The sequence below is a fragment of the Micropterus dolomieu genome, linkage group LG07 (assembly GCF_021292245.1).
Source record: "Micropterus dolomieu isolate WLL.071019.BEF.003 ecotype Adirondacks linkage group LG07, ASM2129224v1, whole genome shotgun sequence".
Lineage (NCBI taxonomy): Eukaryota > Metazoa > Chordata > Actinopteri > Centrarchiformes > Centrarchidae > Micropterus > Micropterus dolomieu.
Window position 1 is genome coordinate 18,798,158 of NC_060156.1, and position 18,986 is coordinate 18,817,143.

Here is an 18,986-nt window from a genome sequence, read left to right on the forward strand (position 1 = left end):
TTTCTGGATTCCAGAGCTATAGAGGGTTCATGTTCCCCGACTTTCTCTCCCATCCCCACTTTTTTCACATTCTCATGTCTACCACATCATACATTCACAAACATACACCAAAGCTTCTGATGGATGGAGTGGTTAAAAAGGCAGAAATATTACCTGCCAGAGGAAAAATAGCTGGAATGACGTTACACAATGTTCAGATTGTAAAAGACTGCTTTTACATTGACGAACAGTAATATTACATACACTAACACTGTATTTGGTCACCTTAAAGGAATAGTTTGACATTTTGAAAATATGCTTATTTGCTTTCTGGCAGGGATTTAGACAGAAAGAATGATTCCACATTCATGTGTGTACAGTAAACATAAGGCTACAGAAAGCAGCCATTTAGCTTAGCTTAAGACTTGAAACACGAGAGTACAGCTAGCCTGGCACTTACGAAATCCACCTAACTAACTAACACTTCTAAAGCTAACTGATTAACACGTTATGTCTGTCTATGTACATTTACGTAGGCAGATTTAGATAGAGTCAGGCTAGCTGTTTCCCCTTGTTTCCAGTCTTTGTGTCAAGCTAAACTAACGGCTGCTGGCTATAGCTTCATATTTAACAGACAGATGTGAGAGTTCAATCGATCTTCTCATTTAACTCTCTGCCAGAAAGGGAGTGTATTTCCTTGAACTATTCCTTTAATCTTCAGTAGTATATAGACAGTTTATTCACTGGAGTTGCTTTTAAATTGTAAAAGTTAGTTATATAGACCACTAGATTTCAAAGAGTATTTTAAATTAAGTTAGCACCATTGACTAAAAAAGCTTTCTCAGTGCCTCTCTGGGAAGGCCTAAAGAGTACATTTGAGCTTTGTAGAGTGAAGAAAGAATATTATCTGGTAAACCTCCTAACAGTAACACTATATATATATATATATATATATATATATATATATATATATATATATATATATATACACAGTTTTAAGTTCTTCACTTTATGAATGGACAGATAGTATGACATGATTAAACAAAACCGATTATAACACTAACCAAAAGTACTACTGCAGAGAGGATTGGGCTGAGTCTGATAACATTTCAAGTAAGAGGATGCAGTCCAGTTTTCCCCAAAGGAAGACGTCCAGTAGATGAGCAGCAAGCATGTCCCTTGATGTCACAGCCAGCTCACCCAGTCAAGAGAAGGCACCAAGGAAGGGGGACGAACAGTCAAAACCTCTGCCCACACAGGCAGGGACTTAAGCAAACACAGAGAGGGGCCGTTGGTAGGTGAAGTAAAGAGCAGCATGCTGAATGGCTGTCCGTCTTAAACAGCCCAGATTCTAAACACTGTGGTGAGCAAGTGGAGCGTCTTGTCAGGGAGCTTCGCTTTTCTAACGCAGAGGTTTCTGTGCAGCAGGAAAAGTGTGTCAGTATGCAGGGTGCATGCTTTTTTAAAACATGTATTAAACATACCAAAGTTTTTTGCCAACATAATTTCTCACTTGTCAGTGTCTATATTGGTATTGATTCAGAAAACTGAATTGAAGCTCTTGTCTTATTCTACCTCGATTTATGAGGCAGGCTGATGCATATGTTTTGAGCCCATAAATTGATCCAAGCTTTTCAAGAATAGTTTGACTTTTTAGGAAATATGCTTATTCGCTTGAATAACCCATAAAACAGCAACATAATGTTTAAACATTTTGGTTTTTGAACAGATTAAAAAAACAAGATGTTAAAGTGTTAATTTATCAACTTTAGAGGTGCCGGTAGAGGTGCCGATTTTTTCACTTTTAAACAGAGCCAGGCTACCTGCTTCCAGACTTTATGCTAAGCTAAGCTAACCATCTGCAGCTTTCAGAAACATACATCTTTCATCTAACTCTCGCAAGAAAATTATTTTCCAAAAGTTCAAACTATTCCTTTGAATCTTCTGTCATGCTTAGAAAACATGACTCATATACAAACCATTTAAAAAAATTTGCTACCTTCTTCAAATAAAATGTTTTAGATATTTCATTCCACAACTGTAATAATAAACAAATAACCCATGGGTTATTGTTAAAAATTGTTAAAAATGTGTTAGATAGTGTGGGGTTGCTAATTATTGCATTAACATGAACATTTCATTATCTTTCCATGTTATAAATAGTTTATTTGTTGTTATTTGTTCAAAACTGCAAGAGCGGAACTCCCTTTTGTCCTTTGGTCCATATGCATCAAAGGTGTCCCCTTTTCCAAAAACTGTCTATTTGTCTAGGTATTGGTTATAAAATGTATAGGACCGTTGGTAATACATTTATTATTGGCTTTAAATTACTCTGACTGTAGCTGGTATTTTTTATCTTGAGAGGAATTGTAACTGAAACTAAGATCCCGCTACACAGTCTTCAAATGAAGAAAAAATACCTTGTTCACCGGAGAGATTCATGCCTGGGTAGAGGAGCTCTCTATGCGGGTATCCAAGACGCTGCAACACATAAAAACACATACACAAACCCATTAGATTTCATCTTTCTAGGTAAATTAGATATATTATTTACTGCACGAATACATGCCCACAACTTAAGTCAGGTTTATCTGGCATGAAAGATCTCTATGGCACATTGAGCGGCGATTTACAGCCAGATATGACTTCAAACCTCTCACTACTGTTACACACAGACACATTGCTACTGGCAGACTGTTGGCAGATGAAGGAATGTCTGTGTCTCCTAATAGTTTCTGTCTAACTATATCAGCTACAGGCCTGGCTGGTGAAGATTTAAAACTGATTAAATCTGTTTCCACACTGGTTTGGCATGGCTTGAACTCTTCATCTCCTCCAACTAACAAACTAATCTTTTTTTCAGCACAATCTTGCCAGACTCCTGTACCTCAATCTCACTTCCCCTTTTCCTCATATCCTGGTTTGTTTGGCCCATGTGTTTATCTCATTACAGTATAACAGGAAAAACAAGAGAGGCACTCACGCTTGATGCTGCCGTACAAAATCTGCAAACTGCCGGTCCTTAGCGTAGAGCTCAATAATGCGTATCCTGTCTTGGATTTCCTGCAGAAACACATGATATCAGTCAGGAAGAAAAATTACATCACAGGCAGATAAACAGTAAACTGAACAGGCTGCTCAATCAAAACATGGCATTTACTACAACGACCTATTAATGTATTTATGGGCGCAAAAGCCAGGTGGTGAAATTTAAAAACCCATCTTTTTTTCTCAATTTCAGACCAATACTGCCCTAAAAACAGATTTTTTCCAAAATTGCATAAAAGTATAAATCTTAAAACGCCAGCTTGGTGGTTTAATGTGTACAAGGAAAACCAGAGCTTTTGCAAAACTATGATGTAATCCAGCCCAGTGAGGGTTGGGGGCTGTGTGGCAGTAAAGTTAAGCAGACAACCATTAGTTGCCTCTTACTTTCTCTCTGGTCACTTATTTTAAATGTCAATATACCTGGTCACACAGCTGTAGTCATTAACATGCATTCACTCTGATTTTGTCAGACAATGTCATGATTACAAAATAATGATTTTATCAGCACCATGGCGCAACAACTTAGTATGACTGCTGCTGGATAGTAAAGATAATGGGGTACAAAAAACATAAATAAAATCAACCCGTGGCTAGCAGCCCACACACACACACACCTCCTTGGTCAGTTCACTGTTCTCATAGATGTGTCGTATCTCCTCGCTGCTGAAGTCAGTGGAGGCCTCAGCACTGCTGTACACAGGAGCTTCCGGATAGCGGCGGTAGTAGTGGCTGTAACCTGTGGTGGCCTCGCTCTCATACATGGGGTTGTACTTGGTTGCCCTCTCCAGAGATGGGAGACTCTCTGCTCGCCTTTGAAACAACACACAAACAGAGAAATCAGTCAGAATGTAGAGGCTGGTGGTGAACAAAGCAACACATCATCTAGGAAACCTGATAAGAAAATTGAGCTGTAGTGAATAAGACTTCAGCGTTGATTAACCTTAATAAGTCCTTACGTTTCTGCTTAAGTCGGACCCCAGACTGCCTATCAGAAAGCCTATTGTGTTAAGTGTTTAAGGCTTTTTGGTAATCAGCACCATATCTGATCAGTTAATTGGCTGAGGTTAACACAGGTTTCTCCACAGGCTGCTCTGGAAACCATGCCAGACACATACACACACACACAAAAGAGAGAAAAAGTAAAGGAAGGATCAAAGCAGGACAGGAGGAAAGAGACACCCTGGCAAAGGGAGTGGGGTGGCCACACTGCTGTAAGCCTAGAGGAGTAAAGAAATAGCGCAGTGGATAATTTTGGCTGTCTAACTGAGGACACAGTCATGGGACGTCTCAACTTATTCTGTTCCCTCAAGAAAGTAACCAGGCTCCTTTAATCTAAAAACTATTATGTGGAGTAGAGAAAACTTCAAACACACTAAATGTAAGTGTTTCTGTTCACTATCAAACGGAAAAGTAAGGTTTGTTTATTTTCAGAAAACAGCATGCTGATAAAAAATAATCTTACTGGTTAATTCATCATATACTGTTCATTTTACTGAACAGCTGGATGCAGGTTTTATGTATATAGGATATTAACTCAATAAAGTCTGGATTTTTCCCTTAAGCTTGATCCGTATCATATACGTATACAGTGTGTCAGAGTCAGGATCCCATATATATATTTTCTGTTTCTCCTTGTTTCACAACTTAATTGCACCTTTATTCAAACAACATGGTGTTTTTTTGATGCATCTTTACATCACACAGAAATATAATGAGTCTCTTGTGCATTATTTTTGTACACACCCTGACATATTTGTTATCTTTGGAAACACTTAAGATCCCCACTGGAAGTTAAAATACAGTAGGTCTTTACAAAGAATGGTCACACAAGACAAGTTTATAAAGATGGAAGCAGGTTCTCCAGAGTGAAAAGAAGAGAAATGTCAGCCCAATTACATTCCTTTTTATTCACCACTGTGTCACTCACTGATAACTATATCTATATCTAAAAACTATGGAAAGAGACAGTGAGAATGAATAATGTATAGTATATGGCAGATTAAAGTCACGCCCTCTATCCCTCATGTTGAAATATACTCATATGCTCCTCAAATAAAGCTTTCTGTTGTGTTCTCTGTGCTGTTAAAAAAGTGGCATGGTATGGATTAGATGCTAGATATAATTTGTTTTTCTCTCACATTATCAAGGTTAAATGCTGAAAAGTTTGACCATATGGTATGAGTTGTTTTCCTCACCGTATGGGGTCCTCGGACTCATCCTTGTCATACTGATCCCGTAACGTCCTGGCGAGGAAGAAGATGACTCCGGAGGCCACCAACAGGAATCCAGCCACGGAGGCAATCGCAATGCCGACCACCAGTGGCTCCGATACATACTCCTCACAGTGCTCTCCTCTGTACCACCAGTTCTCCCCAACGCGGCACCTGAAATGACGGTGCAAGATTTGTCAGCAATGTCGTAAAATAATTGGATCAGTAATTTGGTACAATGACCCAAAATAGACATTGTTAAACTAAATCTCTAAGCATTCAGGGAACAGCAGACGAACAAAATGTTACAGAACATACATTTATTCTGTTTTGAATGATTAAAAGGATGTAAAAATTAATGACTGAATCCTCAGCCATGTTCGTATTTTGTCTTGACATAGTTCTTAACATGACTACAATTATAAGGCTCTGTATGTGTCATTAAATCATTAATGCCTTGTTTTGGAATAAGTGGAATAGTCTCCATGGAGCAATGCAATACTTGATGGCGTGAAGTAAACAACAGTCCAACAGCATCTGGAGCTGCCTGCATGTTTTATGATGTGGTGGTGGGTGTGAAACAAAGGTTAGCCCTCATCTTGGCAGACACTCTCTATTCTGTCTGTTTTGAATCATTCATTTTAATGTGCACCACAGAGGACATGTTTCTGTCACTGATTTGGTTTATTGGCATATCATCTTACGCATCTTACACACATTAACTGATTCAAATGTCTGTTTGGTCATGGCAACACATGCACAATCATGTTTAGACATAAACGCTTACAGAAACACATACAGCAACATTTTTGTAAGGCCTGTTAGAGAACAGGGCTGTAACACCACATAATTAAAAATATTTCTCTGGACAAAAATGTGATAATATGCATCCTGGAGCTGAAAAAATTTACCACAATGTTAATAAAATCTTAGCATTTATCCACAAACGGTAATCATTGTTTTAATTTATGTACAGTAAATTTACTGCCAGAAGGCACAATTAAAAACTATGGTAAACTGCCAAAGGTTGGAGTGCTGATTCAAAATTGACTCAGAGTTGAGAAGCTGATTTGCTTTAAATTGATCTAGGCCAAAGTTAATTGGTGTTTGTAGCCAACTAAGGTGCAAAACAAAATATTTATTTCATGTAGAAGACATTTTTACCTCCAAAGTATGAGGAGCCAAATTTCAAAAATGCCATTTAACAAATGAGTACATTGGACATCTCTCATCTCTACATCAAGTAACGCAAACAAACTAGAAAACTAGAAGCTAAAAATCTGGCCTCCTGCTTGAACTCTAACAATGTATTTGAAAAGCTGTTTAGTTTTCTGTGATGAAGCACTGGCCTCTCAAACCTGCAAACTCAGACACTCCTTGCCACAAGCATAAAGATCACTTCCCCTAATCCCCACCCACCTGCAGATGGCTCCCTGGCCAGGGATGATGTCACATTTTCCGTCATTGAGGCAAAAGTCGGTCTGCAGGTCACAGATACTCTGACAAGGCAGGCTGTCCACACTGAAGTAGCCAGCATTACAGACACACTCCGCCTCCCCTGACCACTTGTTCACTTTACACTCTGCATACTCGTTACAGGCCTGGAACTTACAGGGGTCTGCCTTGTCCCCTGGAAATGAAAGAACCAGAAGTGGTATTATTATCAGCATGCATACATTTCATTACTAAATGACATGAAGGCCATTTTAAAAAAGGACATTTTGGGAAATGCGCTCACTTGCTGAGGGGTCGATTAGAAGGTTGAGACCACTCTCACGTCTGTATGATAAATATGAAAGTACAGCCAGCAGCTGGTAAGCTTAGCTTAGCACACAGACTGGATAAACAGCTAGCCTGGCTCTGTCAGAAGCTAACTAAATCCACCTAATAGCACCTAAAGCTCAGTATATTGTGTTTTTACTCTTAGGGTTTTCTATAGATAAAACAAATGAGAAATAATATGTTAATTTCTGGTAGTCTTATTTCTTACTTTTGGACAAATCCATGCTAGCTGTTTCCAGTCCTTTTGCAAAGCAAGTAAATTTAGAAACCAAATAAGTGTATTTCTCAAAATGTTGAACTATTCTTTCAAATTAGACCAAAAATAAACTAAAAATTCAACAAATTCAACTCTAACAAAATAATATTCTAATGTTATGCACAAGATTATAAAAATGTTAAAAATAATAGTAATAACAATAATGATTTTAGATGAAGGCTATTCTTCCTCCATTTCTAAAAGCCGAAGTGCATGCTGGGATACAGCATTTTACTATATGTTGGCTGTGACAGATTTTGACAGTTTAGTTATGTTTCTAAACACAAGCAGGAATCATTGATATCAAAATGGCCAAGTACAAACTGACTGTTCTCCTGAGGAAATAAAAAGTGTGCAGAAAAGGTCGTGCTGGGTCATTCAATCACATTATAAGAATAAAGACATTATAACACACACACACGCACACTGTGTAAAACCAAAGCTGCAAACAGTCAGTGACAGTGCAGCTAATGATATATGTTAATTTGGCTGTTGTCCAGGGAAGCCCTAATTATCTCATCCCAGCTGACTGTAACATTCACCACACGACAGGGATTCAACACCTGCTTGCCTATTCATACACTAATACGTTCTTCAATACTAACTGGATGCAGTTATCTTAAAAACAACTCTCATGAAGAAATACACTTTCTTCATGAGAGTGAGATGAGAAGAATGAAGCCACTCTCATATCTGTACTTTCAATATAAAGCTGGAGCCACCAGCCAGTAACCTTAGTTTAGCATAAAGACTCAAAACAGGGGGCTACAGCTAGACCCCAACCAGTAACCAGTAACCTACCAGCACCTCTAAAGCTAATTAACACATTATATCTTGTTTGTTTTATTAGTGCTTTTACAGGAGGTTAGGGACAGTACTATTTCTTGGCCGGGCGCAGTGACTTCCTCCAGAGCTTTATAGGTGCTGGTCGGCAGATTTTGTTCTTCTTTGGACAAAGTCAGGCTAGCTGTTTCCCCCTCTTTCCAGTGTTTATGCTGACCTAAGCGTCTACTGGCTCCTATTTATCGTACAGATGTGAGAGTGGTATTGACCCTCTAATGTAACTCTCAGCAAGAAAGCAAAATGTCTAATAATTCCTTTAAGCAACATCTGACATAAGCTTCAAACATTTGATGCTATCACAGTTGTTGTCATGATCAAAGCACTCATAAAAACACTTCAGTGTACATCAGTGAGAACCCACCCGACTCAACGTCCAGTGAGTACTTATCGATGGCCAGGTTCATGGTCTGGTAAGCTGTGTTACAGAAGTCCTCCAGGATCAGATAGACAGTGGTGGTGACGCTTTGCGGCACAGGCTTGCCAAATTTCATCCGGCTGTTGACCACAATGCTCCCGTTCCTGAAGTTCAGGATCTCCAGGTTCTCAAAGTTGGTAAGGTTGGACTGCAGGTAGGGCACAAGCTGGGAAGATTTTGAAAAATATACAGTTTGATGTTACAAACCAGTGGCTAGGCCACAACAGTGGGAATACTGATAATCACAAGTGCATTAAACGTGAGAGGTCTACCAGTTCTATGAAGCGTTGCTCCAAAGCTTTGTATTCTGGGGAGCTCTTGTTAAAGAGGTCATCGGAGAAGATCATGTTGGTCACCCTCAGGCTGAAGAACACCATCAGTGCTCGTCCAGGGTTCACAGGCATGGCGATACTGGCTTGGTCTGTGCCGTGTGTCACAACAAATGGAAAGCTAGTGCTGCCGTCCTCTGTGTGGTTAATCAAATCATAACTATAATGAATCACGTCATAGTCCTGGTCCCCAATGGTGGCATCATCCAGGCCTTCGTTAGGGGTCTGGATCTGGAGGACAAAAAAGTGGACTGATGATTGATTTGAGGTGAGACTTTTTATCAGTGTTGTTATTCCCTGTTTTATTTTAATAAACCCTTCCTCTTGTGTGTGTTTTCGTTCACTTCCTGTCTCTTTTCTTCTTGTTTTCTTTGTTGTTTTGTCCTGTGTTATTCGTTCATTCATTTGTTCTGTGTTTCTTGTTTTACTTTGTGACTCACCTCTCCTCTCGTTTCATTTCAGACCAGATCACTGCCTGCCCTTGTTTTTTAGCATCTGTTTGAGTGTTTCGCTCTCCTGTGTTCCACCTGTGTCTGTCGCTGACTAAATTTAAGTCAGTGTTGTTCCCTTGTCATTTGTTAAGGTTGTCTTTTGTTATTTATCAAGCGTGCCTGCCTTCTCCTGTGCCTAGTTTTGTTTTTAGTTTGGATTTTGGATATTGCCTGATTCCTGTTCCTGTCAAAATGTTTGGTAATAAATCAGTATATATCCTTGTTGCTTATTTTGACTTGTGTATTATGTGGTCAAAATTGCAATTAACAAAAAGAAGAATTGTTCTGCAGAGATAGTGCACCCTACATGTATGTATCATACATGTGTAGGCATGAACAAAAAATTGTTAATACATATATAATACCATTTCAGTTGCAATTGGCCATCAGCCAGCTAGGGGCCGTTGTTAGCCTCATCTGTGATTTGAGTACTCCATACAAGTTGAGTCTAATCTAGGATAACATAAGATGAGGTTGTTGCTGTGACTTTTTACACTATGGTCATTTGCCATCACCATCAGGACCAGTCACAGAAAAATAAAGCCCCTCCTTTGTGTAATGTAGGACAAACACAGCACTGAGATGCAGATCACTCAACAGGTGTTTAAAAGTAACATAAACGAAAAGTAACATCTAGTTGGAATCAGTGCTAACAATAGTAAGTTAGGCGAACTAGCTTCCACTTTTCGTGTGGAAGACTGCACATTAGGTTCTTCCACATGCTGAATGTGAAAGGCAGCTTAAATCACAGTACATAACCAATGCTACGTTAACGTTTGATATTACATGCTCCAACAGGTAGAGCACCACCGAAGTTGACAGACGCAGCATCCATAAATTTGTGCAAAAAATCTTTTTATGCTGTTTTTAAATTTCTGCACATTAGCCGCTGAATCATTATATTTCCTGAGAGAATTAAAATTCCATTTGACTTTGCAACATTAACATAAATTATTTTCTGTTACCTCCACCACTGAAGGGATGATGATGTCAGGTTGCCCTTCAGAGACAGGGTCAGCATCAGAGATGCGGGTGAAAGGCGACTCCCTCTCTGGAGAGAGGGCGGTCGGTTGGGCAGGGGTCAGGAAATCTGTCGCTGGAGGCTCTGGTTCCCCGTCGTTGTTGACCAGTAAGATCTCATCCTCTGTAAGATCCTCTGTAGAAATCTCTGGAGCATCTGGGGCCTCTTCCTCCACTGCTGGGATTTCTGGTGGACTTTCCTTTACCTCTAGTCCCTCACTCTCTGTTACTTCCTCCATGCCACCCTCTTCAAATATAGGTTCCTCTGGATAGGTCAACACCACGTTAATGTCTCCGTCTTCTGCAGGCTGTTCGGGGTTAACTTCCTTATCTGCAGATGGAACACCTGTAAGGTTGGACTCTTCTTCTGCGCCCTCCACCAGCTCTTCACCAACAGGAACCGTTTCTGCTGCCTCTGGCTCTGATACCTCACTCGCTATATCTACAGCATCAGGAGGTGGGACTGGGGCAGGTAGGCCTTTTTCTTCTGTGGTCTCAGTTGCGATTGTGGAGATCTCGAGCTCCTCTTGAATCTGTACTTCATCTACAACAACCTCATCCAGATGTTCCTCTTCCAGAGTTGCAGTGGTAGGTTCTTCTTCCACTGCAGCAGCCTCAACTTCCTGTGTTTCAGGTTCAGGGATGGAATTGGCATGTATGGTGACATCTGTTATTATCAGCCCATCTTCTGAACCAGTCTCCTCAAGAGACACTTCTTCTTCTTCTGCTGCTGCGGGTGTAGGTGGTTCGAGCACGACCCCCAGGTCGTCTGTGCCTGAACCAGAGGCCTCGACCTCCACAGGTGGTTCAGGCAGTGTGGCATCATCTGGCAGCTCAGGGGAGGTAAGCTCAGCTGGGAGCTCCTCTGGTAGGGGGGGGTCTGTAGCAAGAGTCTGTACAGTGTCCTCCAGCAACAGACCCTCCTCCTCAATGCCTGGAAAAACAAAGAAGATAAGAAACTCAACTCACATCATCCTTGCCTTTCCTAAGAAGTAACTTCAGTGCAAACATAAAGTAGTAGCTTTTATAAATAGTGCTACCTCTGTAAATATTCATGTAAACTGACACAAAAAAAGGAACATAATAATAGAAAAGGTGGATGTGAAGAAGAAAAGGCACTATATGGGGGATAAATTGCTTGTGTGAATGCATGCTTGTGTTTAGGACAACACTCACTGCCAGCTTCGGGTGCACTAGTCGTCAGGACAGGAGCAGGAGACATAACTGCACTGTCCTCCAGAACAATGACGTCATGTTCTTCTGTCGGCACTGTGTTGGTTTCAGAGGGCTCGGGAAGGACGTCATCTATGTTGACATCTTCAGTGTCCCCTTCTAAGATCATGACCTCTGGTGGCTCTTCGGCAGCCTTAATCTGCATCACAAACAGGTCTATTATCTACAGCTTTTGGCACCATTTCACTGGAGTGTGCCATGCAACAGGAGCTTTGATTGGCCAGCCTTTTTGTGTTTACAGGTCAGGTCAATCAGCGCTCTTGCTGCTTCTAAATACAGGCAACTGAATTAGAAATAGGCTTTATTTTTTACTATGCCACCAGCAGTTGGTTTCTGTTGAGCATTCTGTTGTTGGCACAGTTCCAAAGTAGTTGCTGTCTAACTGACATTATTACATATCTACTCTCCAAATGTCCTAATGGTGCATACGTACTATGTGGTTTAGCAGAATTGAGTTTTTCTACAATCAATTTACTGCTAACCAAGCTAGCTACTATGCTAACTGTCTAAGGCTCATGTTGCTAACGCAACATTCAAAGATCTGTTGAATTGCTGTTGGGATAAATTTCACTCTTCTTCAGTTTTACTCTTATGTGTGTGTTTACCAGATTAATTAGTGTGCTGTGCCTTCTATGAGGACTTAATCTTGATCTTTCATTGATGATTATTTGTTTATTCTAGACACAAAGCACGATGCAACCAATTTCACAGCTCCTCTATATCCACTTTCTATGTTGCTGTACAAACACCTTTTTTCAATACGTTTGGTCCAACTCTTGTTTATCTAACTTGGTTTTGCAAACACTGCCATTGAATTTATTGTCCAGTAGCCTACTGTGTTCACAGTTTCACAATTGTTTCCAGTAAAAACTGTAAAGGCAATGCGCTGTCTTTAACCTTTATTGGAAGTATAGTATACACCTACATGCATAGCGAGGGCAGAAAATAAACTTGAAGTTTATTTTATGAATCGTGAAAAATTTTATTTTATTAAAAAATGCATGATAGCTTTCTAAATGTATTAATGTACTGACTGAACTGTAGAAGTCTTACTTTAGTGGCATCCTGCAGGCTCCGTACGTCTAATATCAACTCAATGAAAGCTTGAAAAGAACAGCAGCTGTAGCTGTATCTAAAACATTCTAAATCCAAACCAGGGCAGCAAAGTGCTTTGGTGGCACAGTAGCTCTGTGCTCTTGCCTGTAAATCAATTACTGATGTGAAGTTTGCCAAACTCTTCATATAATGAGTCAAATTAATCACTTAGCAAGCTGAGCTACAAAGTGAACCAGCAGACACATTTAATGCAACCCAAACTCTGATTACCATCAAAGAGCACAGACAACCACAACACAGCACAAATAAAGACAGACTTTAGATGGTAATACTTGTCTGAATAAACTCAAATGTGTTGTCTCTCTTTCCTCGCCGCAGTGTGGTGTACTGTAGCCTTTGCCCCAGAATAGCAGTGGATTATTGCAGCAAGAGCCAAAACTAATCCTCAAAGCCTCACTTCATCCTCGCTGGTGAGCTCATCCCTACCTGCACTGGTGTAGTCTGGATAACATCACAAGTCAGTTACAGGTTATCGCCACATCAGTCATACTACAACTGTCAGCTTCCTTAAACAAAAGTGATTTATCAGCTTAGTGGAGCTCAAAGCAACTGGATAGCCCGCAGATAGATTGTTACCATGATACTTGTGGAGGTAACTTGTTACTCACCGCCGCTTCTTCTGCAGCATTGACAAACTCGGGGACCTCAGACACTGTGGAACCAGTGGAGAAACAAATATAAATACAAACTGACACACTAAAGGCAAATGTGCCAAAGAGCTAAAATAATCATGCCTTCAGGAATCTACAGAATCATTTTAACTGTTACAATTTCAGCACTTGACAGCTTTCATTTTGACGGCATTACCTTCAGGGGTAAATATCTACAAATCAGTGCTGAAATCTGGAGTGAATAACGGCTGCTGTGGGCCAAGGCTATTACTGCATCACCACCAAAGCAGAAAAACAAAGCAAAAGCCGTGCCTTTAAGCTCCCCAGTCACACATGTGGGCCATATGAGAGTGTTTAGGGATCATTTCACATGTCCAAGCCTATAGTTAATGTGAGCATCAAATGGCATCTATCTCAAGGGGAGCTCGCTAACACAGTAAACTAATGACAAGCAGAAAACATGAGCAAGGAGAAATCTTACAGGAGAAGGAGATGCTATTGACATTATCAGACTCTTCATTTTCTTCAAATTTCAGGAGGAGGGCCCTGGTCAGAAGTAGTAGGTAGTTAACCTACTTACTGGCTGGCTAAATCTAACAGATACCATGGTTTAGATCTTGCCTATGTGAGCATTTGAGTTTATGTGTTACTTTTGTATCTCTGACCGAACAGTCAGATGTTGAGTTGCATTGTGGTTAATTTAGGCACCAGGTTTTGACATGAAGGAAGAATGGATGGAATAAAAAAGCTGATATCGTTGGTTCTGCTGCATGAATCTTTATCCGTATTTTTAACTATCCCACAATGTTATGGTCCAACGCCAAATCTGAAAGATCCAGCGGATGTACGCCAAAATAAAGGACTTTATTTAAGCAAAAAATCAAACTGAGTGCTCAGATTTCAAACTTCCTTTTTGCTCAGTTCTCTTTTGCGGACCTTTTAATGACAAGGATTTAACTGTAACACAGAATAAATACACAGTTACTATAACTGATGACTGTTATTTGTTGAAAAAATGGCCCACTTTTGAGCTCAAACTTCTTAGGAATATATGTCTGTCCTCTTTGACAGAAAGAGCAGACAAATAAGAAACAGATGAGACTATTAAAATCCTGGAATGTTTTCTCTAGCGGTGTAGGGTTTGTTGTAATATCAATGCTGAATCCACTGTGTCTCTATTTGATATGACATTTGGAGGTTTGCGTTTGGAGGTGTGTGTTCTGTTACATTGCAGGGAAAATCTTTGCACTGTATTGTCTTACCACTCTCCCTCTCGTCATTATGCAGGGCTTCAGTGATTAAGTTTTTGACCTCACTGATGGTGTAGACCAATGTAGGGCGCTCCATGACCTCACGGTATGAGTTTTCCACCAGGTTTGACTGCAGGGTCAGATAGTCCAGCTGTTCATTGCTCACCCCTGTTCCATCCACCAGCACTGTGACAGCATAGTCCACCACCACGCCACCCAGACTGAAGACACAAATATGTAGTAGTTACATCCTATCCACATACTCAATGCAATACAACAAATCTGCCACAAATTCTATATTTAGGTTAGATTATATTGTTTGCAGCATATTGCATTATACTAAGAGGTGTTTCTGATGTTTTTGCCCACCGCATTAACAAAAATGAGGATGGAGGAAATTTTTAAATACATTTCAATATAATGCAGCCCAGTACAAAATCACTGCAAAGTACAACCTCAATAATAAAAATGTAATTAAATTAATACCTATCTGACAAAAGCAATTAAAACAAAACTATCTTTGCAAAGGCTGAATTTATGGCTGAGCTGCTTTACTGGATTGCATTAGTTTTTACAGGTGTACCTTATAAAAGTGGTCACTCATTGTAATTATATTGTGATCTCATTTTAAAAAATTGTGTTGCCTAAATTAACAATTTAAGGTTTTTGTTTTATGTGTGAACAGTTTTGTTTGGTGTAAAGCACTGGATCATTGAAACAGAGTTCACTGCATTGAACATCGATTTTATTCTTTTATTTGTACATTTGCATACATTTGGCATTTATGTAAATTTTTAAAATATATATCAAGTTTAAAATTTTATTTACTGTAGGGTCATAATTGTGCAAACACAAACGTTAAGTACACTGTGAAATATAAGTACACCTCCTTAAATTTTTCCGCAAGAAGCTAAATGGACCTTGTGGTGAGACTGTTTGTTGTGAGATTGTTTTTTTGTCTACTGAAACATTTTTTCCCAAGGTCAAGGGTAAAAATTCAATCTCAATTCTTATTTATGTTGTGATTCTGATTTCAGCCATATTCCCCAGCTTTATTCTGTCCCAGAATTTTCATCTTCCCTTGATTACTCTTTTTCTACCTGCATCTTGTGTTTGCTGCAGCTCCACATGAGCATTAACAGTTAAGTGCCTTGCTCAAGGGCACCTTAATGGTTGTTCTTGTTCATTTTTCTAAACCAAACTTGGTGAGGAATTTCTCTAATTAATTCACTGGCACCTAAAATGCACAATTTTACTTTCATCTTATACACACATTTACAATATGAATGTATGAAATAATGTCTCCTGGATGAGAGAGCGGTTCTCTAAGAGGATGAAAATCGCTCAGGCATTAGCTTGATTTAACATCAAACCTGCTAAAAGAGTTGTAGATCGCTCACAGATGACTGATGACTTCAGTGATTTACTCCTGCTTGGTATGCAGGAGCTCGACTGTATAGGCCAAAAAAAAACAAAAACGGCCAAGTCAGCAGAATGATCAATATCATCATAATAAACATGGAAACCTCACAAGAGATTCCAGGCCCTGGAAAAAAACATCTATCAGCCTTCATTTGACTACTGGGAGCCCTCCACTCTGACCTAGTTTGTTGGGTTTCTGGCGGACGGCTGAGCACGCGCCGGCCCACAGTCGGCCACATTTGGAAGGAGATCCAAATTTTCCCCCTTTAGTTTCACACATATACAGAGGCAGGCCGAGAGAGCTCTACCTCGTGCCCTGCGATCAGTTAGCAGCAGCACGCAACATTAATCACAGTGTGGGAAGGTATAAATATATTTCTCACTGTAGTTAATGTGTATGTGTTTGCACCATTTTGGCCACGTAGTCTACAAAGTATGGTTGACAACAAAAAGAGCAGAGTTTGTAACTAAGTACATTTACACAAGTACTGTACAAAACTTTGGGTAGTTGCACTTTACTTGACTATTTCCATTTTCTGCTACTTCTATTCCACTATATTTCCCAGGCAAATATTGTTCTTTAACCCACAACATATATATGATGGCTGTAGTCACGGGTTTCTTTGCAGATCAAGAACATACGTACAAAACACGTGATCAGCTTAAGATTACACTGCCCAATAGTCTATACATTGGTCAAATTGGCTCCATCGAACCAGCTACAACATTAAAATGCTTTAGAGGAGCTGGTAGGTAGATTTAGTTAATTTTGGTTTCCCCGTTTCCAGTGCTAGCCGGGTGCTGGCTGCAGCCTTATCTTTATCATACAGATGGGAGAGCGGTATCAATCTTTTCATCTAACTCTCCATGCGAAAGTGTATTTCCCAAAAGGTCGAACTACTACCTCAAGTAAAAAGGTGCGTGGTATTGCTACTTATTACTTAAGTAAAGGATTTAAATACCAATAGCATGACAACCACACCACTACCTACTAACTCCATTCCTTCCATTTACTTACGTCTTTTAAAATTAATTTTAAAATATCTTTCCCTCCATTCCTCTACTGTAGGCTGATTGGCGTGGTCGTAAAGCCCTGATAATCATCTCTATAGAAGAGCACCTGCTCACTCCGTTGGACTCATCCTGATCCCACTTAACAGGTGAGTGACCACACTAAGACCATTAACACAGGCAACTAGTGACACATGTTGACACGTGCCCACGCTCACAGGTAAACACAGTGGGGGGTAAAGGTGATCCCACACACGCACACACAGATCTAGCTAAGGGTTGGTTGATAGGGTTCTCAGGCTTAAATACAAGGCAGGATGGGGAGAAGTATTCAAGGTCAAACTGCTACAGCCTGAACTGAAAACTCACCCTTGGGTGTCCTTCTGGGGTCTACATACAACAAGGAGAGTGAACTTGTGTTAATGCTACACGTTGGTGTAGTTTTTGGCCATATTGTGAGGACAGTTTCTTTTGGCCAGACCCAATATTTAACAACAGCAGAGTGACTGACCTGAAGTCCAACACAGACACACTCTTAAATCCAGGAAGCCCCTCCAGAGCATCCTCTATCTGAAAGGACAAAAAAGATCAGGCATTACAAACAAGCCTCAGCTATAGTTTATTTCTTATTTTGACTCCGTTACAATGAACTCACTTGGAAAAATAAATCTGATTTATTGCTCCAAGAGGGCTCATGTTGTTCAAAGTAGTTGAAAGGTCTTGAGTCTTTTGTGCTGTGGCCCACATCATTATCCTTGGGATGCAGACTGCTGCACTGTGGTCAACTTTTTTATTTGTCTACAAGGCCTTGCTTCTAGACACTACTAAAAAACAATGCATATACTCTTCTGCAGACTCACTGACCCACTAATCCATCAGAGAGGAGGAGGATAGAAAAATATCTCCAGGGCCCCCTAACATTCAGTTAGTTACTCTAAGTCTTTAGTTCTCCACCTCCTCCACAGACCGGGAATAAAAAACAGGTCAGTGATTAGGAGAAACATCTTCCTTTGTAGACACAAAATCAAGCACGTGCTTATGATGTTGTTACAAGGTATGTGCGTGTCTGTGTGTCCTACAACATTTGTGTGTCGAGCTGGCTGCCTGGGAAAAATCTAAACTAATTTACTGAATTTTCCGAGTACCTGTAAAACCACTGAAGTCGCTTCCAAAGGGGAGTACCTGAGCATATGTGTGCATGTGCAAAAGTTTATCTATTCCCAAGACAAGTCATAAAGCGAAATTTCCAGCAGATAGTTATTTCACCAAAACCAAATGTGTACCATAAAACCTGTGTTCTTGAACTCCTGCCTAACCGTTTTGGGTTTAACTACTTCTGCTGTTAAAGTGCGTGTTATGAAAACTAACAATGCATCCATCACAGACCATAAACCAGGAGATATAGTGAGTCCAGTCTGGGGCCAAGATACAGTAGCTCTATGGGGAGTCATAAAGAGAGACAGACAGAAGGAGTTGGAGCCAGAGACGGACCTTTTCAGCAAGCTGTCTGCTGAGGGTTTGGTAATGGAGGCTGGCTGGATCGCCCAGGTTGTCACTGTACATCTCTCCAGTCAGGAGGATGCTCAGCTCCACCACCTGCTCCAGCACAGTGGGCGTGGGAGGCTGCACGGCAATGTCATTGTCCAACTGTGCCATAAGAAAGAGACACAGTTATATAGCAGTCAAGTGTGCACATTAGTAAGATATTTGAAAAGCCTATCGGTAAACAATCTGTGTGGGCACTTACTAGACTCTCCTCCACCTCTGGGATGATGGCAGCTGCTTCCTCCTCTTCCTTTTCTTCTTTAGCTATGTCTTCTAGGGGGTTGAGTTCATGTGGGGGAAAAAGGGACTGTTAGTTTATTTCAAGTGGATGTGAACTTAAACCTTTGGCACATGCCGTGATTCCCGATGGCCATATGGATTAGACTCTCCTGACCCAGAGTCCTTTTGAAATCTCAGGCTGAAGC

At 40.3% G+C, this 18,986-nt stretch overlaps 1 protein-coding gene across 1 annotated transcript in view; it reads right to left on the minus strand.

Moving 5' to 3' along the window:
• Window positions 1–977: 977 nt before the first annotated feature.
• impg2a (interphotoreceptor matrix proteoglycan 2a) overlaps window positions 978–18,986 on the minus strand; it is a 23,986-nt gene continuing 5,977 nt past the window's right edge. Inside the window, exons 8-23 of the mRNA XM_046054539.1 lie at window positions 18,764–18,834; window positions 18,504–18,663; window positions 17,528–17,582; window positions 17,386–17,406; window positions 14,596–14,804; window positions 13,307–13,374; window positions 11,550–11,745; window positions 10,319–11,307; window positions 8,806–9,093; window positions 8,480–8,699; window positions 6,657–6,867; window positions 5,223–5,411; window positions 3,642–3,837; window positions 2,963–3,042; window positions 2,400–2,460; window positions 978–1,396 (exon numbers count right to left, since the gene is read on the minus strand). Of these exons, the coding sequence (XP_045910495.1) occupies window positions 2,418–2,460; window positions 2,963–3,042; window positions 3,642–3,837; window positions 5,223–5,411; window positions 6,657–6,867; window positions 8,480–8,699; window positions 8,806–9,093; window positions 10,319–11,307; window positions 11,550–11,745; window positions 13,307–13,374; window positions 14,596–14,804; window positions 17,386–17,406; window positions 17,528–17,582; window positions 18,504–18,663; window positions 18,764–18,834 (2,996 nt within the window). The 3' untranslated portion in view covers window positions 978–1,396; window positions 2,400–2,417. The remainder of the gene's footprint in view (window positions 1,397–2,399; window positions 2,461–2,962; window positions 3,043–3,641; window positions 3,838–5,222; window positions 5,412–6,656; window positions 6,868–8,479; window positions 8,700–8,805; window positions 9,094–10,318; window positions 11,308–11,549; window positions 11,746–13,306; window positions 13,375–14,595; window positions 14,805–17,385; window positions 17,407–17,527; window positions 17,583–18,503; window positions 18,664–18,763; window positions 18,835–18,986) is intronic.